This window comes from Nannospalax galili, unplaced genomic scaffold, assembly GCF_000622305.1.
Source record: "Nannospalax galili isolate Female #2095 unplaced genomic scaffold, S.galili_v1.0 scaffold821, whole genome shotgun sequence".
In the NCBI taxonomy this organism is placed as follows: Eukaryota; Metazoa; Chordata; class Mammalia; order Rodentia; family Spalacidae; genus Nannospalax; species Nannospalax galili.
The window spans coordinates 1,393,032-1,414,373 of record NW_008345684.1 but is presented as its reverse complement, the minus strand read 5'-3'; the positions used below and the strand labels follow the sequence as shown (position 1 = coordinate 1,414,373).

The 21,342-nt window shown below is 37.5% G+C and overlaps 1 protein-coding gene across 1 annotated transcript in view; it reads right to left on the bottom strand.

Moving 5' to 3' along the window:
* Epha6 (EPH receptor A6) overlaps positions 1 to 21,342 on the bottom strand; it is a 1,087,127-nt gene that overhangs the window by 189,309 nt on the left and 876,476 nt on the right. Inside the window, exon 12 of the mRNA XM_008841732.1 lies at positions 16,649 to 16,774. Coding sequence (XP_008839954.1) covers positions 16,649 to 16,774 — 126 coding nt within the window. The remainder of the gene's footprint in view (positions 1 to 16,648; positions 16,775 to 21,342) is intronic.

Below are 21,342 nucleotides of genomic sequence, written 5' to 3'. Positions count from 1 at the left end.
CATATGTTCAGTACATATGTACATATGTTCATATGTACAAGGTCCCAGGAGCCTGTAAGACTCTGTTTCCATATGGTCATGCACTTCCTCCCTGGCTCTTACAATCTTTCTGCTCCCACGTCCTCAATGGTCCTTGTTGTCATGGGTAGGTGAAGTTTAATATGTGAGCCCTGTCCAAGGACCCACACTCTGCAGATCCTTATTCTGTATTCGTTGACCATTTGTGGCCCTTTGTGTTCATTGCCATCACTTGCATGAGGGCACTTCGTTGATGAGAAATGCAAGATACATTATAATTATAACACCCTTTGTTCCACTAGGTTCTATAAGCCTTAGGTGCAGAGGTTCCATTGTAGATGTGTGTGTCACTTAGGGTTGGGAATTTCACAGACACTTATCTCTGTGTGTGACAAGTTGTGGAACTTTGTAAAAGTCTCTGTTGCAAAAGAAGCTTTTTTGATGTATGGTGAGTGACATACTTGTCTGTAAATACAAGGAGCCATATTTAACACATAGTAAGAAACTACATTTGTCTAGCAATGTGACAGCCTTGGGATTTTCTTTAAGATCTATGACCTCTCCAGCCATGTGTGTTTGGCTTTGTTTACAGTGCTGCACATGAGTTCCCTCCCATTGAGTGGGCTTTAAGTTCAATTAGATAGCTATTAATTACCCCCAAGATAAAAGTGCCACTATTGCCCCAGTATATTTTGCTGTTCCAGTCATTATTGTGGTTATTAGGCTTTAAAGCTGGGGTTGGACCATTGACTGATGTTCTCCCTTAGCAGCTTGCATAGAATTCTCCAAAACCATGAGAGATTGCTTTGAGGGAAGAGGCTTCTGGGTCAGTTCCAGCTCCATTTCTCCAACTCCTGTGTTTGAAGTATGTCCTATCTTCAGCAATAGGGTCTTACTTTCAAATTATTGAAGGCAATCAAGGATTGTGGTAATAGCATGTGTAATTTCAGTCTCTTGGACTACTGTGGTCAACAACTCGAGGGGAGGTATCTCTTGAAAGGCATTGTTTCTTATTATATAGTTGTTAGCTATACACATGGACTCATATAGAGATATTGTATGTTTAATTTTTGTATGGTTTTGAAGTAATACATTTCCCTTTGATTTTTTACACCAGCTAGACATTATTTCTCTTCTCTCTATTGGTATATAACCCTTCCTTCTCCTTTGCCAACTAAAGTACCCCCATTTTCCCCATCTATTTCACCCTAGATAATACCTGTCTCCTATGGCTCCCCTCTCCTTAGCTACTTCCCCTATAGCCCCACAATTACTCCTATAGCCTACCTTCTCTCCCTCCCATTTAGATACCCTCATTTTACCCACTTCCCCCGTGGTAACATGTGTCTCCTACTCTCTCAGCCTTCTTCTTTCCCTTTACTTCCTTGGTTCCTTTCCATTTCCCTGGTTCCTGCAGTTGTGTAAGGACATATCCTTACATATTAAGGATTTGGTGCTAGGATTCACAAATGAGGGAGAAGATACATTGTTTTTCTGAGTCTGTGTTAATTCATTTACTATAAAGTTTCTAGGGCCATCCATTTATCTTCAAATTTCATGATTTCGTCTTTCTTTACTGCTGAGTAAAACTCCACTGTGTAAATGTACCACATTTTCATTATCGATTTATCAGTTGAAGGGCACTTAGGTTGTTTCCATTTCTTAACTATTGTTAAAGAGCAGTGACAAACTTGGTTGTACAAGTGTCACTGCAGTATGGTGAGTTCTTTGGATATATGCCAAGGAGTGGTATAACCAGACCATATAGTAGATTAATGTTTAGTTTTTTAAGAGCTTTTCCACATGGATTTCCATAGAGATTGCATGAGTTTTCAATCCCACCAGCAATGAATGAATGTTCCCTTTTCTCCATATCCTCACCAGGATTTGTATAATTTGTTCTCTTAATCTAAGTGAGTCTGACTGGGGTAAGATGAAATCTTAAAGTGGTTTTTATTTGCATTTCCATAATTACTAAAGGTGTTGAACACTTTTAAAGGTATTTCTTAGCCATCTGTATTTCTTCTTTTAAGAATTCTCTGTTTGGATCCATAGCCCATCTTTTAATTGTGTCATTTATTTTATAGATTGTTTTTTGAGTTACTTATTTATTCTGGATGTTGAACCCCTGTCAGATGTGAAAATTTTCTCCTACTCTGTGGGTTTTCTCTTCACTTTCTTGGTTGTTTCTTTTACTGTATAGAAGCTTTTTAGTTTAACAAGGTCTCACTTGTTCATTGTTGACCTTAATTCCTGAGGGGCTGACACTTGATTTAGAAAGTCCTTTCCTACACCTTTATCTTGTAGGGTACTGCCTGTTTTCTTCTAATAGTTTCAGAGTGTCAGGTTTTTCACATTGAGTTCTTTGACTTTCTTGCACAGGGCAAAAGATCAGGGTCTAGCTTCATTCTTCTACAGGTGGAGATCCAGTTTTACCAGCACCACTTTTAAAGTTGTTCTTTTCTCCAGTGTGTGTTCTTGGCACCTTTGTCAAATGTCAGGTGACTGAAATCACATGTACTCACGTTTGAGTCTTCAATTACATTCCATTGATCTATGTATCTATTTTTGTGTCAGTACCATGCTATTTTCATGAATATAGCCCTGTAATATAGTTTGAGATCTGATACAGTAATCCCCTCAGCATTGCTCTTTGTGCTCAGGATTGCTTTGCCTATCCAGGATCTTTTGCATACAACCAATATTTCTTAAGTTATTCAAAATGTAGAAACAGAGGGAGAACTCCCAAACTTCTTCTATGAAGCCAGTATCACTATAATACCCAACACACATGCACACACACACACACAAACACACACACACACACACACACACACACAAGCTATAGGCCCATATCCTTAATGAACATAGACATAAAGATTCTCAACAAAATACAAATCGCATGAAGACATATATCAAAAAGATAATACACTATGATCAAGTTGGCTTTATTCCAGAGATATAGGGATGGGTCAATATACATAAGTCAATAAATATAACAAATCATATAAATGACCATGAAGATAAAAATCACGTGACCATCTGAATAGAGGCAGAAACCTTCTTTGACAAATCCAACACACATTCGTGTTAAAAGTTCCAGAGGGAATTGGATTGGAGGGAACATACTTCAACATAATTAACACTACATACAACAAACCCACAACTAACATTCTAAATGGAGAAAAACTGGAAGCATCCCCATTAAAATCAGGAACCAGACAAGTCTGTGCACTATCTCCACTCCTTTTTAATATAATGCTTGAGACTCTTGCTAGAGCAATAAGACAAAAGAAGGAAATTAAAGGAGTACTAGTTGGAAAAAATGTCAAATCACAACCATTTGGAGATGATATGATACACATAAGAGATCCCCCAAATACCAGAAACCTGCTAGAAATTATTAATACTTTCAGCAAACTGGCAGGTTACAAAATCAACTTTCGAAAATGAGTAGTAGTCTTTCTATATTCCAATAACAAGCAATCAGAGAAAGCATTTATGTAAACAGCCTCAAAAAATCTAGAAATAAACCTATTCAAAGACATTAATGATCTCTACAATGAAAATTTTAAAATCTTTAAAGAAAGAGGAAGCCACCAGGCGATGAAAGAATCTCCCATGCTAATGGTTGGTAGAATTAATATTGTGAAAATGACCATCCTACCAAAAGCAATCTATATATTCAATGTAATGCCAATCAAAATTCCCATGACATTGTTCACAGAGTTATTAAAACACCCATCCTAAAATTCATATGAAATTACAAAAGACCCTTGACAGCCAAAGCAATCTTGGGCAAAAAGAGCAATGCTGGCAGGGGGGGTGGGTCACTATACCATATCTCAAATTATATTACATATTTATAGTCACAAAAATAGCATGGTACTGACACAAAACTAGACATGTACAATGGAACATAGTACAAGACCCAAATGTGAGTGCATGCAATTTCAGTCAGAAGAAAACATAGGTAGCACCCTTTAAATTATAGGTGTTGGAAAAGACTTTCTAAATTGGTCATCAGTTGCTCAGTCATTAAGGACAACAATCGACAAATGGGACCTCATTAAACTAAAAAGCTTCTGTGCATCAAAAGAAATAATTAAGGAAGCGAAGAGGAAACCCACTGAGTAGGAGAAAATCTTTACCACTACACATCCAACATAGGATTGATATCAAGAATATACAAAGAACTCAAGAAACAAGGAAACAAGAAAATAAATGACCCAATGAAAAAAGTGGGCTAAGGACTTGAACAGAGAGTTCTCAAAGGAAGAAATAAAAATGACTAAGAAATGATTTTAAAAGTACTCTTCATCCTTAGTACTTAGAGAAATGCAAATCAAAACCACTTTAAGATTCCATCTTACCCCAGTCAGACTGGTAAGATGAAGAGAACAAAAGACACCAAATACTGGTGAGGATGTGGAGAAAGGGGAACACTCATTCACTGCTGGGGGTATTGCAAACTCATGCAACCACTATGGAAAGTAGTGTGGAGAATTCTTAAAAAGCTAAACATGAATATACAATATGATATGATTATACCACTCCTTGGCATATATTAAAAGGACTAAGCCTACTGTAGAGATAGCTGTACATCCATGTTTGTTGCTGCTCTTTTCACAGTAGCTAAGAAATGGCAGTAATCTAAATGTCTCACAACTGACAAATGGATAATGAAAATGTGTTACATTTACACAATGGAGTTCTAGTCAGTGGTAAAGAAAGATTAAATCATGAAATTTGCAGGAAAATGGATGGAACTAGAACTGTTATACTAAGTGAAGTAACAAAGACTCAGAAAAGCAAGCAGTGTATGTTCTCCCTCATTTGTGGATCTTAGTACCAACCCCTTATATGTGAGTATATATCCAGATTTAACTGCAGGAGCCAGGGAAATGGGAAGGAAACACGAAGGGAAAGGGAAAGAAAGAGCCTGCGAGAGGGAGATAGTAAGAAACAGATGTTACCAAGCTGGAAATATTGGAAAATGGGGGTATTCAACTGGGAATGGAGGAAGGACATACAAGGAACCATGGGAGTAAAGGGGAAGAAGGAACTCAAGAGATGGGGGGATAATAGGAGACAGGTATTATCAAAAGGAAAATGGGGGAAATGGGGTACTTAAACTGGAAAGGGGGAGGGCGGTTAGACAGGGGGAAATAGAAAAGACAGATAAATAATGTTTAGGTGGTGTAAAAAGCCAGAGTGAAATGCACTAATGCAACCCCCCCAAATACACTTACAATATCTGAACATGAGCACATGTGTATACCTGAAAGCTATAAAACAAAAAACACAGGGCCAGAAAGGAGAAACCTCTCTCAGGGGAGTCCAAGAGACTCCCCAAATAGCAGACTATTGCCACAGCCCTTGATTAACTCCCAGAACCTGAAGGTAAGATCCTATTGCTAAAGACAGGACATACTTCAGACACAGGTCTTGGAGCAATGGAACTGGAACTGACTTGGAATCTTTCTCCACGAAGACTAGTTCTTATAATTCTAGAGGATACTATGTAAGCTGCTAAGAGAGAAAAATAAATCAATGGTCCAGATCACCTGTAAGCCTACTAGACACAATGATTGGCACAGCAAAATATCTATTGGTGTAGTAGTTGTACTTTTGTCTAGGGGTTAATCAGCAGCTACCTAATTAAATGTAAGGCTCTCCCAGTGGGCGGGAATTCAGGTGGCACTGTAAATATAGTAAAATGCACATGGTTGGAAAGGTCATAGATCTGAGAGAAAACTCCATTTTTGGTCATATCTCTAGACAAATTAAATTTCTTACTGTACGCTAATATGGATTCTTATATTTACTGACAAGTATACCATACACCACTCATCAAAGAAACTTTTTTTTTTTTTTTTGCAACAGATGGAGGCTATTACAAAGTTCTGTAACTGATCACACACAGGGAACATATTTCTGAAAGAAGACCAGCCCTAAATGACACATCTACAGTGGATCCTCAATATCTAAGGCTCATGGAACATACTGGAACAAGGGGTTCGTAGAATACTGATACATCCTCAACTCTCACCAGCAAAGGGTCCTCATACAACAGAATGTGATATACACAGAAGGCCACAACTGGCCAAGTTTTAGAGAATACGAGACTGGGTAAGACTCCTGTATTAAACCTCACTCACCCATGGTTCAAGGTCCATTATGGAAGAGTGGGCAGAAAGATTGTAAGAGCCAGGGTTGGTGCACGAGTATAAGGAAACAGGCTTTTAGGCCTCTGGGAACAACAATGATGACAGCAGGCACAAGACCCATGCTAACTCAATCAGGCAAAAACCTGCAAAGGATTTGAGAAATAGGCAGCAGGCCCCTAACCTAACCTCCAGGAACTATTGGTAGTTTATTTCTGTGGGGCCAGGGAGAGTCAGTCTTTAAAGGAGTGACTCTAGATAGGCTGATTAGACTCCAGTGGATGAACTTGCGCTGAGGGACATCTGGGTACAAATGCTTGACTGGATACAACTTAACATATATGACAGAGTGTATGAAATCTGGTGGGGGTTCCTATGGGGGGTGGGGATGGGACAGGGGAGTCTAAATTTGATTAGGTTATATTATATGAAATATACAAAAACTCAATAAAAATAAAATAAAATTTATATTACGTGTATGTATATGTGAGTGCATGTGTTGACTGAAGGCCAGAGATATCAAATCTTCGGGAGCTAGAATTACAGGAAGTTGTGATCTGCCCGATGTGGGTGCTGGTAATCTAACTCAGTTCTGCTTAAAGAACAGTAGGCACTTTTAACAGCTGAGTCATCTCTCTAACCTTATTTTTTGATTTATTGTTTGAGAATTTTGTGCATGTATGTAATGTGTTTATGTCAGCCACTGCTTTCTCCTTCCCTTCTGACTTCTTCCAGACTTTCCCAGCACTTCTTCTCAACTCTTTCTCAAGAGAAAATTTCTCAAGAAATTTTCTTGACTTTGTGTTACATTCCTATTAATTAGAGTGATATAATGATAATAATCAAATTAGAAGTACACGTTTTGAAGTAATTTTTATTTATTGCTATCCAATTACTATGAAATAGTTAATTATAGGACAATCAGTAGTTAATGTCAGTTAGGAACCGATGAAGCAGCAGACAATTGTTGTATCTTGATATGTTGTCTTAACTACTAATTTCAAAATCAAATTAAGCTATGTTACTTGTTAAGGCTCAAGGAGCATTGCAGAAGAGGGGCTGGAAAGACTGTAAGAGCCAGGGAGGAGGTGCATGACCATATGGAAGCAGAACAAGTTCCTGGGAACCTGCTCATATGATTCTATTGCAATGGTGTCAGCATATACAAGTCCCATGCAAACTCAGGCAGACAAAAACCCAGTACAGAACTGGGAAAATGAACAGCAGACTGCAATCTTATCTGAAGAAATATTGGCAACCAATTGTTGCTAGGGAGGAAGAGCTTATCTGCCTAAAACTAGGGACTCTAGATAGGCTGACTAGACCTCAGTGGATGGAGTTGCACTGGCGAATGTCTGGGGACACTGACTTGACACAGTGGGCCTTAACAGGGATGACAGAGTATGTAGGCTTTAGTGAGGATGCTATGGGAGGATGCTGGTAGAGATGGGGTATAAAGAGGATTAAGATTTATTGAGATGTTCTGAATTTAATATACAAAAATTCAATCAAAACAAACTTAAAAAATGACTGATTTAATTCTGCTGATTTAATATGTGTGTGTATGTGTGTGTGTCTGTGTGTGTGTGTGTGTGTGTGAGAGAGAGAGAGAGAGAGAGAGAGAGAGAGAGAGAGAGAGACCATGAACATGTGGAGGCCAGAGGTTGATGTTATGTGTCTTCCTGAATTGGGCTCCACCTTATTTAGGGGAATGGGGTCTTTTATTGAATCTAAGCTCACTGATTTGGCTGGACTGGCTGGCCAGAGCTCCAGGGATCCTCTCATCTTTGACTCTGCATTGGTGGAATTATGGGCACACACCCAGTTCCTGGTTTTTTTATTTTTTTAAAGATTTATTTATTTATTTTCACTTGTGTGTGTGTGGGTGGGGGGCCATGGTATAATCTGTGCCTGTGTCTGGGTGTAGTATGTGCACATTTGTGTGGTTGGCCATGGAGGCCAGAAGGGGGCATTGGATCACCTGGACTTTGAGTTATAGGTGGTTGTGAGCCACCTTATATGGTTTCTGGCAAGCAAACTCTGGTTCTCTGCAAAAGAAGCAAGTACTCTTAATCAATGAGCCATCTCTCCAGCTCCATCTATGCTAGACTTTTGATTTGGGTGCCAGGGATTCAAACTCAGCTCCTCACACTGTGTGTCAAGTGCTTTACCTACTAAGCTATCTCCCTAGCCCCTATTTCTGCAAAAATATTTTTAATTATTTATTATTTTTATTTTATGTATATTGCATGTATTGCCTGCATGCCTGTGTTGTGCAATGCCTATGGAAGACAGAAGAGGCTGTCAAAGCCCCTGGAATTGGAGTTATAGACAGTTGTTAGCTGCCATGTGGGTGCTGGGATTTGAACCTGGGTCTTCTGCAAGAACAGCCAGTGTTCTTAACCACTGAGCCATCTCTCCAGCCCCAGCAAAAATCCTTTTAATGTAAACAATTAAATATACATGTATATGACATCTAAATCAGTGTATATATAATAATTAACTTTTGTATGTGTATTAATGTGTTAGGCATTGTTCTAAGGACAGTCCATGTGTTAACTCATTTAATCTTCATACTTCCTGTGGTGAGTGTAAATATTAGGCTAGTTAGGAAGTGGGATTACTGACATAGTGAGGCAATATTGGGAGGGCTTAACAAGAACTTCAGAGCCCAAATACTCAACTGTCTTATAATAGCTCAAAATGACACTGAGGTCTCCAGTAGTCATTTGGAAAACAAAGAATCACTCTAAATTTTGTCTTTAAAAAAAATATTCTGGAAAGGAATTATGGACAATGTGCTTCCAAAGAGGTTTAACAGAGAAGGTACATATAAACAGGAAGAAAGTCCTAAGGAAAATGGATGGAAAAAATCTTGCTTTCTTTTGCCACATTCCAAACATCAGTTTATGATAATCATTTCAAGATTCTATTATGCATTGAATTTTGTTAATTCATATGAGACTTAAAAGGACAAAGTTTTGCAGTTGCGATTTTAGTTGTAAGAGGCATATGAGAACTTTTAGGAGTGGTAATGTAAAAATATTCTTTGCAATACCTATGGGAAGGCATCAGGGGAGCTGCTACATCCTGAATACATTAAGAGTCCCTAAACTGTTAATAGAAAGCTCGGTATTTCCCAGGGGTGACCCAGATATGCTTTTGGTTTTGAACGTGTCTATGGGTTACATAAGTGATAAGGTATGTGGTTACCTGGTTTTCTGTATCATTCACTATCAGAAGAAAATCACCTGCAGATTTAAAGATAAAATAAACCCCTATGCCATATATTTAGTTTATCCTAGTATAGATAAACATGGGAATAGAGATTGGAGAAAGCCTCATCACTATGCCAGTCTGCAGAGGAAGTGTGGCTACCCTTCCCTGCCTGGGCTTTATACAGCAATTGGAGTGTACTCAAAAAATTAAAAAAAAGGAAAAGCTTGCTGTGTGAGCTATACAAGCATTTCCTTTCTAGGGTCCTGAAGCTTTTGAAGTGCATGCTTTCCCCTTAGCTCACTAGCCCACACCCATTCTTAAGGGTGTTTTGTCTTTGTTAATAAGCTATCTCTATTTCTATTTATTTTCTATTTTGAGGGAGGTCCTTTCGAAACAGGTTTTCCCTATAGCCCCAGCTGGCCTGGAACTCACTATGTAAACCAGGCTGGCCTTGAACAGAGATATGTTTGCCTCTGCTTCCCAAGTGCTGGGACTACAGGCATGTACCACCAATGCCCAGCCTCTATTTCTATTTCTAACCATATTCCCTCATCCAATTCTTTACCCTTGGACACAAGGACCTGGCTATTTCAACAGGTGCACCTGGGACATTCCTGCGGTGTCTTATGGCAGATCTCCCCCAATAACACTAGCTATACAGGTTACTTATGATGGAATTTTAGTTACAATAAAAGAACATTTGTTAAATGAATCATGCATAATTAAATCACTGACTACCTTCCCCTGCACTCAAGTGAGTTACTATTTATGTCCAAACCCTTGTTGCAACTCTTACAAGATCTTTTTTTCTTTTTTTTCTTTTTTTATCAAAGTTCAACTTGGCTAAGTGTGGGCTCTGAAAGCCTTCCATGATGAGAACCATGTAAAGGCCACATTGTCAGAGGATGGATTCCACTGTGCTTTGTCCTACAAAGCAGAAGAATGAACACTGAAGGGAGACATTATATCCGCTCTGGTCTCTCTCTTATTCATAGTTCTTAAGTGGCCCAGCTGCCCAGAAGGGCATGCATTCTACCCTGAGGGAATGGGTCTCTGGAGGAGAATTGGAGCAGCCAGGTTCCTTTCATGTTTCTAATTAGTAGGGAAACACATCGACAAAACAGCCTCAGTCACTGCCAAGACTATAAATGCTGATTCACACAGAGACTCAGCTAAATCAGGAAATGGTGTAAAGGGGTTTAGATTTTTCCTTTGTAAGAAGAAAATGATTCTTTGACAAATCTTTAGAAAGAATTGACTATTTCTTCAAACAGGACCAAAAATAAAAAATCTGTAACAATAAAACATGAAGACCTCTAGGTGCTAGAAATGTGTTTTAAATGAGAATTTAAATGACTATATATAAGACTTATATTTTTAAGATTCAAACTTATTCGAATGATAGTTAGATAAAAGAAGCTTTTATGTTAATAAGAAGGCTTAGCTAAGGTCAAAGGCCAAAGCTATTTAAGGATTGTGAATAGACACAAAGAAATGAGAAAGAGTATTTAAAGGCTCTGTTAGGATTGTTCATGTCTTTCTGTCAGATAGAAAAATACCCTCACTTTGCCCATGTTCAAGAGTTATCAAATGCACTTTGCAGCTGTTTTCTTCCTTTTTAATATGCTGTCAGGCTACATATGAATGGCAGTGCTCACTTACATCAGTGAAGCAGAACTTTAAAAATAGAACATCGACTTCTTCAGGAGCAGGGTGGTTTTCCAGAGATCCCTTGAAGTATTTCCATACACAACTGCCCATCTTCCTGGGGAAGTCAAGCTTTCCTTGAATCTGCAATGTTGGGAGTGGGGATGGAAGATAAAGCACCACCAAAGTTTTCCTTGGTCCTTTGCATAAAGAAGAGTCTTACCAGCCGGGCATGGTGGCACACATCTTTAATCCTAGTGCTCTGGAGGCAGAGGCAGGCATATCTCTGTGAGACTGAAGCCAGTCTTGTCTACATAGAGAGTTTCATGCCAGCTGAGTTTAAAGAGAAGAGATTTACTTTTAACCAAGAAACAAAGTAGAATTCATGAGGAATCTGAACCCATGGCCTATACCGCTTTATTATGTGACTTGGCACTGGGATTCCCTCAACTCATAAACTGCATTAGTGTTTTGAATTAAAGCTTCAATTCTCTTCATGTATTTATCCTGACTCTTTAATCCCAAGTAATATTTTGAACTTGCTCTCTTCAAATTTTAAATCATTTCCTAATCATTTGGGGGGTACTTTTCCTCAAGTGAGCCCAAGAATTAAAGCATGCCTTTGAGTTCACAGACTTTGAACAAGAAGCAAGCGGACTAAATACAACTTGGATGTGATCTGGTTTTCACATAGATTATAGGATATATCCCAAACAGGTGTTTTAAAATAACCCTTGAACGTAGCACTACCAGTGTCCCATATTTAGTGTTATAGGACTAACCCTACAATCACAGTTGTCACGTACCATGTGCTCTGGTTCTTTGGGTGTGTTGTTTGTCATTCTGTATGTGACCTTATCTTTGAAAGCTTTACTTTTGATATAGCAGTAAGCATGGTTGCCTGCCCAGACCTGCCTGGGTCTACATTATAGCATTTTGTTTTTCTTTCTTTCTTCATAATTGCGTTCTGCAGGGTTTCCTTCTAAAGCTTGCACCAGCAAAAACTTGAGAGAACAAGAGCTTTTGAGTGGTACAAAGGCCTCTACAGTAGGAACTGAATGGGCAGTTGAAGTCATATCAATGGCAAGAAGTAGAGCAGATAGAAGTAAGTATTGCAGAGGGAGGAGATTCTTCTCACTGTAGTAAGATTTGAATGGTTTACTTGGAACTTTTCTTTACATTTGATGTAGTTTTTGCAATTCCCTTTATAATTAGCTCTTGATTTAAGAAGGCACACAGATACACTCACGCACACCTCACCCAGGGTAATTGGCAAGTTTTTAACTGAAAGATAAAGAAAAGCTCTTCATCCAGAAGAACTCATACTTAAAATTTAGCCACTGAGCCAGGTGTGATGGCACTTGCCTTTAATCTCAGCACTGAGGAGGCAGAGCAGGTCAATCTCTGGGAGATTGAGACAAGCCTGGTCTACATAGCAAATTCCAGGCCAGCTGGGGCTACAGGGAGACTGTCTCAAATACCAAACAAAAGTAAGCCACTGTATCTTGTTATATATATTTGTACTAATTATAATGATATTTTATTAAAATAAGGCAAGGTTTTGTACTTCTATGGAAAAGCATTTTAATAGTCATCCCACTGGAAGAACTATTGTCAGTGGAAGTTGGTTAGCTGCTAGTGACTTGGTCTGAAATAGTTCATATCTAAAGTCTCTGACTTCTTTTTAGCATACCTGAAAATATGAATACCTGGCACACTGTTAAATTTCATTAACTTATTGTATATCCCTTCAAAGTCTGCTACGTAGTCATAATCATGTCTATTATTTCTTTCCTGCAGTCCTCTGCAGAGTCACAAACTTGATAATACCAGTCAGCAGACACGTAACTTTCTGCAGCTTCATACTTACCATACTCAGCCTATTTCCAACATCTAAACTGTATACTTCTAAAAATGTTTAGACTGGATAATAGTGGGTGCAATATTTGTGCTGACTCCATATCACATGGTATTTCACATGTAGTACAGAAAAAAATGTTGACAGTGTTTGTTAATAAGCTGTGGACCCATTTCAATATTGAGTTGGGACTATGAGACCTTTCCTGTGGAAATGGTACAGTTGGAAAGATTAAATAGTCATCCCATTGGAAGAACTATTTCAAACCAAGTCATTAGCAACTAATCAATTTCCACTGGCAATAGTTCTTCCAATGGGATGACTATTAAAATAGAAAACTGGATTATGAATCCATTTCCTATTGTGGCTAGTCAGAGTATGGAAATGAGGGAATGGAAAGGTTTGGATCTTTGAATTTAAGAATGAGACCTATTTGTAAAAGGTAAATAAACAAATGATATTGAACATTGTTAATTATATATTCAATAATTGCATGTCCAGCTTCCATGTGTTCATATTTGTCCTGTTATTTGGGTCCAGGTAAACAAAGGAAGAGTTCTTTGATCCCAACACAAGACATACAATGAAGAGAAGCTCAGTTACAAATGATACATGGTGTTACATTCATTGCACAGACTGGAAAACTGGGATGGCACATTGGAGTAACATATGCTTCCAAGATTAACCATAAAGGAAACATCAGGGAGCTCTTCCACACTAAACTTTTTTCTGAACTTACCTACTTATAATTCCACCTATTGTCATGTGTTATTCAGCATTTTTCTAATATATTATAGTGTTTTTCTCTACGGGAGACTCAGAAAAATAACCCTTTAAAATGACCTTTCTAGAAAGAGGAAATTTACAAATGATTGAGTACTGTTACATAAATACTGACAAACTTGTCTGTTTTCTGCATCTCATGATGGACCGTCTTATGCCCGAATTTAGTGTTAAAGTAAATACCATAGAAATACTCTAATATCATGACTGAAATAAAACAGAGAAACAACATTTCTATACAAACATAGTTAACATTTAAATTTGATTAACAAGAACTAAATTAGCACCACTAGAACAGTTTTCTAATTCTTCAGCGACAATGTAAATGTCTTCTGAGACCATCAAAATTCTGTGGCATATAATCAATTGTTGGGATGCCCAGCAGGCATCACTGTTCAGCTGGCTCTGGAAGTGTCCTGGCACCACTGTAGAAGGAACTGCTCCTTGCTCTTGGTTTGATATTTTAGCTCTGATGGGCACCCCTGAAGCTATTTGATGGCAAAAGAATACTTCAGGGTATTACAAATAAGAATCAGTAAAAACTTTTCATGATTACCACAGCATTCCTCTTTACAGAAAATTAAAGGAAATACTTGGGAAATAAGCTAGAATTTAATGAGAGAATATAATAATTACCTTTGAAAATGTAGCAGTCCTCACTGAAAAGTAACCAAGTTTACAGGGATCACTTATTAAAGTGTTAGAAGTTGGGAAAAGTGGGGTGAGTTAATTTCAGTTTGAAGGAACAAGAACAAGTTTAGATCTATAAATTTTTTATGAAGCAATTTTGTTTTACCTGATTTGTATGTAAGTCATGAAAACTGAACTGATGTTTTTTTCTTCTGTGAAAGCTGGAGGCAAATTGGCTTAAAGCCTAGTAGAATAGACTGCTAGAATGTTCTTTCAGAACCCTCTCTGGAAGATAGTCTTTGTGTTTGTGTTGTAGAAAAATCATCTTCCTTCTGTCATTCCCAGTGGCTAAAGATAAGGGCTATGTTATTTTTTTACTAGTGATGTTGAATAAGTGAAGTCACTGCTAAACTACAGAATGTCATTTCTACCACACATATCTAAATTTACCAGAAATATTAAGGATTAAACCATTAAACCAAAAGTTATCAGTTTATTTAATTCTAATCATGGAGAGGCTAATTATATAAGTGAAGCTACATTTTTATATTATAGTGTCAACTAAAGTTCCCTGAAAGAAACAACAGATACATTGAATATTCTACAGGAGCTGAATGACTCAGAACTTCAGAGAGATTGGTAAATTGCAGGTCCAGAACCAACTATTTTGAATTATTGAAAATAATATTTGAATGACTATTATTTTAAATAGTCATTGAATGCTCACTTCTGTGTGTGATCTAATATCCTTGTGACTATTAGGTAAATGTTTGGAATGTACAAACAGACCCCTACTTTCAGCCACCTAAAAGCTAAGAATGTTATCAGATAACACATTAGGTCTGTAACAGATTTCTTCATTTTGCTGTAACCTGCTCACCCAGTGCTTCCACAGATATGTTTTATATGTTTTGATTTACTGCTTTCTTTGTTCTGTTTCTATAAAAGCTTCATAAAATTACTATCTTGTTGAAACATGGAATTTTTGTGTAACTGAAATCTGTGTTCCTGGGTCATGGTCACTTATGTTTGACTTCATAACAAACTACCTTTTATTCTGTTTGAGGTGGGAGCTGTGCCTCCCCGCCCCCCATCATCAGTAGTTAGTTCTGAGAGCTCAGTTTATATGGGCTTTCCCCATAATGTTTTGCAACAACAGCAAAAATTTCCTATGTCATTGATACCATCTCTGTTTCTAGGGAGATAAAAGGTGACATATTAGAGTTAAAATCAATAATCTTTGAGCTCACATAATTTTGGTTCCTAGTTTTATCAATAGTTTTTTTTTTCATAAAGTCTCCAAACATACCACTAAACAAAAATGATAAAAATAAATGACATCAAAGGATATTTATTGTTAGTTGACTTTTACATTTTTAAAATAGACAAGGGAATTATATGCCAGAGTAACCTTACGCTTACTTGGTATTATGCTTTAAAAAATCAAACAAAAATACATACTGGGATTTTTTTTTTAAACTTAATTTCCCAGTCTTTCCAAACATTTCTGTTACATTCCTCTCCAGGCCAGCCCTCTTAGATCCACTTATGCCATTAATACAATTTGAGGAATTCTATTAATTATAATAAACACACAAGAATTATGATAAAACTTCAGGAGTTAATATTCTCATTCTATTATTCTAAGACACATAAACTATAAGGTGCATTTGTATCCTTTACGTACAGTAAAGGAAGGTCGCTCAAGACTTCACTAAATGACAAGAAGCATTGATGTGCAGTTAGTCATACCATGAGTAAACCCCAAGATTTTTCCTTAACTTGTAAAGTTACATTTCAGAATGCTTGATATCCTGTATCTTGTTTCACGGTTTTTGTCAGATTGCTATTTTTTAGAGAGGACTGAACACTAATTTTCTGTACCAAAAATTTCTTCCAATATTGTTGCTTTCTGGCTTTTTGGATCATTTGTCTTTAGTGAAATACAACTTTAATTAAATCTCTATAAGCTCCCCCAAATGTGGAGTTACTCTTTCATCAACAACACTTAGTTTTCAGTTTTTTTTTTTTTTTTTCTGACCAATTCCAAGTGGCAATGTGGCGCTAGTGCTTTCTCATGGAAAGTTTGCCCAGAAGAAGATCTCTGCTAAGTGTTTACTTGGGTGCAGACACCTCTACCTCCCTTTGATGCTATTTTCACATAACTGAGCACCATAAACATGGTTCCTGCATTACAAAAAGTCATTTGGTTTACTTCTCAAAAACATCTTTTAGAAACATTTGTCTCTGTATTTTGTCTCTATCAGCTCTTATTAGAGTTCTATTATTTTATGTGTTGATGGTGATGTGTACATTGGATACCTACCAGCAGGAATCCTGGGAGGTAGAGATCCTCCAGCTGGTACTGGATGTGGGGCCTGGATGCTATTTAGAAACCCCGCCCTCAGGAAGCTGGGGCAGAGGGCTTCCACCCCAATCGCTGGGAAGGATCCTTTGAAAAAGATAAAAATTGATATTAATCAAAGTCATTTTCATGGAAAAGTTATTGACATTGTACATGACATGTAATAGACCTAAAAATCAATAAAGACTCTAAACCTCACAGGGAAGTTATGCAATTAAAAGACTAGGAAGCAATTTTCTCATAAATTTATAGGATCAGTCGATCATTCTTGACAAGAAACCTCTTTAATTAGTTATGATTGAAGAGGGCATAGCAGCACCAGAACACTACTGTAAGATTTCTAAATCTGCGTTTATATCATAGTCAGAGAATGGAATGACAAGATGGACACAGATGGCAGTCACTGATGTCATTTGCACAATTCATGCACATGTGTGTAATAAACATGTAGAAAATACCCAGAGTAGGACCAAAGCCCACACTGCACCAAAAAGAACAGTTCTTTATTCTGGGAGCATCAATACCAGTGCCTAAAAATGAGCATAACCTTTCATGTATGCAACAATTACGTATGTTTTGACACATGGATAAAACCACATAAACACACAATAATTGATTAATCACACTCATCTATTAAGGAAAAGAGCAAAGTTTGCAAAAGTAGAGCCATATATACAGTTATAATATAATATAATATGGTTATATATAGTATATATAAACACACACAAACAATTTTTATGGAGACTATAAAGTAAAAAAGTAGGAAGTACTGGGGGAGTTATTCACCTAATTGCTTAATGAATCATAAAGGAAAGAAATATATAGGAAAGAAAGGCACTTTAGTCAAAGACCTATATCTTTTAAACTAACAAATTGAGACCTGGCAATGGGAAGTGATGTCACAGAGTTGATGTAATACAAGAGAACACTCTTCCACTGTAGAGTGAAACAATGAATCAATTCCTAACTTGAGAAATTTCTATCCTTTGCATATGAGTCAGAAATTCTAAATTCCAAAATAGAAACATTAAAAATTGTTGTCTTAATGACTGAAAGATGATAAAATCATTCAGAAGAAAATTCAATATGCATGAAATATTAATGAATATATAACATTGGTAATGTAGATGGTCAATATAAGGCGAAATCATGGTTGTTCCCTAAAAGCACATTTAACTGATGGAATGTATCTCATTTAGACCTCTGAAAACCCCCTGTGCTGAGCATCTTTATATGCTGTGTCCTGGAGTCAGAGTCTTTTCACACTCAGTTTAAACGAGTCCTGTGTTTGTGGAGACAAGTACTCTCGTTTGAGTATGAAATGTCCTGCAGAGGCTCATGTGTATGAATATGAGGCCACTATTTAGGGTTGTATTTTGGAAGATTGTGGAACTTTTTGGAGGTGGAGCCTTGTTTGAGGAAGTGAATCCCTAGGGGTAAGCCTTGAGATTTTACAATCTGGCACCACTTCCTGTTCACTCTGCCTCCTGATTGCAGAGGAAAGGAGACCAGTTGCCTCAGGTTATTGCAGCTCTGTTTTTCCCTATCACAATGGATTGTATCTCTCAAACGCTAATCCATACCTGTACATGAGTGCAAGTGTATAGCCGAAAGCTATGTAATATGAAACACAGTGCCAGACAGGTGAAACCTTCTTTTGAATTGTTGGTCTGGATAGTTCGAGAGACTCTCCAACTGACACAGGCAATTGCCACAGGCCTTGATTATCTTCTAGAACATGAAGGCAAGACCCTTTTGCTGATGACAAAACATATTTCAGACATAGAACTTGGAGCAAGGAGCTGGAACTGACCTGGAAGCTTCCTCCCTCTAGACTAGCCGTCATAGTTTTAGAGGACACTGTGGGAGTAGCTAAGGGAGAAAATCAATTAGTGCTCCAACCTCAGCTTTAAAGTCTAATAATCACAATGACTGCTCAAGCAAACTATATTGGTTTACCTAATTGAACTTAAAGCCCACTCAGTGGGAGGGAATTCATGTGTGACACTATAAATATAGTCAAATACACATAGCTGGAGAAGTCATAGAGCCTAGAGAAAACCCTGTATCTGTCACAGTCCTAGACAAATGTAATTTCTTACTGTATGCTAAATATTTATCCTTATATTTACAGATAAGCATATACTGATATATATATATATATATACATATATATATATATACTTATTATTCACCACTCATCAAAGAATGTTCTTTTTGTAACAGATGGAGACTACTACAGAATTTTACAACTGGTCACACACAGAGAATAAGCATCTGTGAGATGCCCAGTCCTAAGTGACACAACTACAATGGAACCTCTGTACCTAAGGCTTGCAGAACATAGCAGAACGGAGGATAGAGAGAATACTAATGCATCTCTCAACTCTTACCAGTGAAGTTTCCTCATGCTGCAGAGTGTGATGTACACAGAAGGCCACAAGTGGCCAAAGTATAGAGAATAAGAGACTGCAAAGTGCATGTCCCTGGATAGGACTCCTACAATAACCCTCACCCACCCATGGTTCAGGGACCACTGTGGAAGAGGGGGCAAAAAGATTGTAAGAGCCAAGAGTGGTGCATGAACGCATGGAAACAGATTCTTCCAGGTTTCTGAGGACTTGCTTCTATGAACTTACAGCAATGATGAGGACATGCACAAGCCTCATGAAACTCAATCAGATGCAAAGCAGCATAGAGTCAGGGGAATGGGCTTGAGGCTGACACCTTGGCCTAGGAACTATTGGCCACTGATCACTGCTGGGCAAAAGAGAGCCAATCTTCTTTAAGGGAGTGACACTAGATAAGCTGACCAGGCTCCGGTGGATGAACTCACACTGAGGGACATCTGGGTACACAAACTTGACTTGATAAACCTTAACATATATGACAGAACTCATGAAATCCTGTGGGTGGGCTACATGGGGGGTGTGGATAGAGGAGGGGGATGAAACATGATTAATATTTATTGTTGAAACACACAAAAATTCAATAAAAATATACATTTAAAAACCCTTTAATCCCAGCACTCAGGAGGCAGAGGCAGGCAGATCTCTGTGAGTTCAAGGCCAGCCTGGTCTATATAGTGAGTTTCAGGACAGCTAGGGCTACAGGGAGACCCTGTCTCAAAAAGACAAAAAAAACCCCTGAAAACCTAAATATGCTTTATCCTTATTTCTTAGTAATGAGAAAATAGCAACTAACACACTGTTTCTCAACATGAAATTTCCACCAAAAATAAGTTAAAATTGGAAGCATCTTTGTACTTAGGCGAGAACTAAAAGGACCTACTATGTCATCTTACATTATTTTCTGGATAAAGTTACTGGTTAAAAAAAAGTCAGCATCTGTTAGGTCTTCAGAGATGGTTTCAGGAAAGGGCCAAGTGCCCATTGTGTATTTTAATGGGTGAGACTCATACATTATGCATTTTATGAGGTCTTAAAAACTCGTTCTATCAGGCAGAGCTGAACTCCCTGCAACATTAAGATGTGTGGCACAAGTGCCCAGGGGTAGGTTAGGAAGTACTCTGATAAAACTTTCAACAAATAGTGGAACAAATTTCTCCCTTGTCACTGCATGGACTATCCATCACTGAAAACAAGTATGTTCCAGTGTGCAATGTCTCCCACAGAAGTAATTTCCACATTGCAATGCTTCATCATTGCCTGGGAAAACACAACTAATGAAGGTATTTCACTGAATGCCAGGTGGAGGCAATTATCATATATTTATATGGCATTTTTATTTAATGTTACAAAAGAAATGATATTGCTATAATAGAAAAAATAATTGTGGGAAATACATATTTTATTATATGTTATGAAAACACAAATAGTAAAATTTAAGTTTATTAGGATTTATTAAAGCAAAGTATTCGGAAGCTTGTTTTAAGTATATTAGATCTAAAAGAAAAGAATAACTTTGTCATAAAGCAATGGATAACAGGCTACAAATGAATTAATCATGAAGAAAACGGGAAGGAAATAAACACTATCTAGAGGACCAGTTCCAAATAGTGTAATTATGCTGCACATTTCAAGATTTTTATCTTATTTTACTATTTTTGACAACAGTCTCTGAAACTACTAATTTAGAAAAAAATGCCCATTACTTTAACTCCTTGAAAAGAACCAAATATAAATATTATTTTATTGCTTGGATTACACTGATTGTTGTTTTTGCTGTTGTGATAGCCTGTCATATTTAATAGCAGCTTTCATTTTCCTGAACTTGCAACATCATTCACAATGGCTTTGTTATGTTTCCTTACCATGGTTAAGAAGGTCTCTCTGTTATTGTAGTGTCTGTTTCTTAAAGAACTGTCACTTTTTAATAGCTAAACTCCATGAGACTGCTGAGCATGAATGCATATTCAGCTGAGATACTGCACTATGTGATGTTAGTGCTTCTTCTTATGGTCAGTCAAGTCAATAGACAGACCATGCAACACTGCAGCACAGCTTTGCCAATCAGTCAGGAAAAACGGAAATTCTTTGTTAGAATTCCTTTTACTCCTGACTCATAAGAGATTACATTTTAGAATTTGTTACGGTTTAAATGTAAATTGCTCCAACAAGTTTTTGATTTGTCTCTTTGGTTCCTAAGCTGGCAATGCTATTTTGGAACTCTCTAGAAACTTTAGGAGGTGGTGC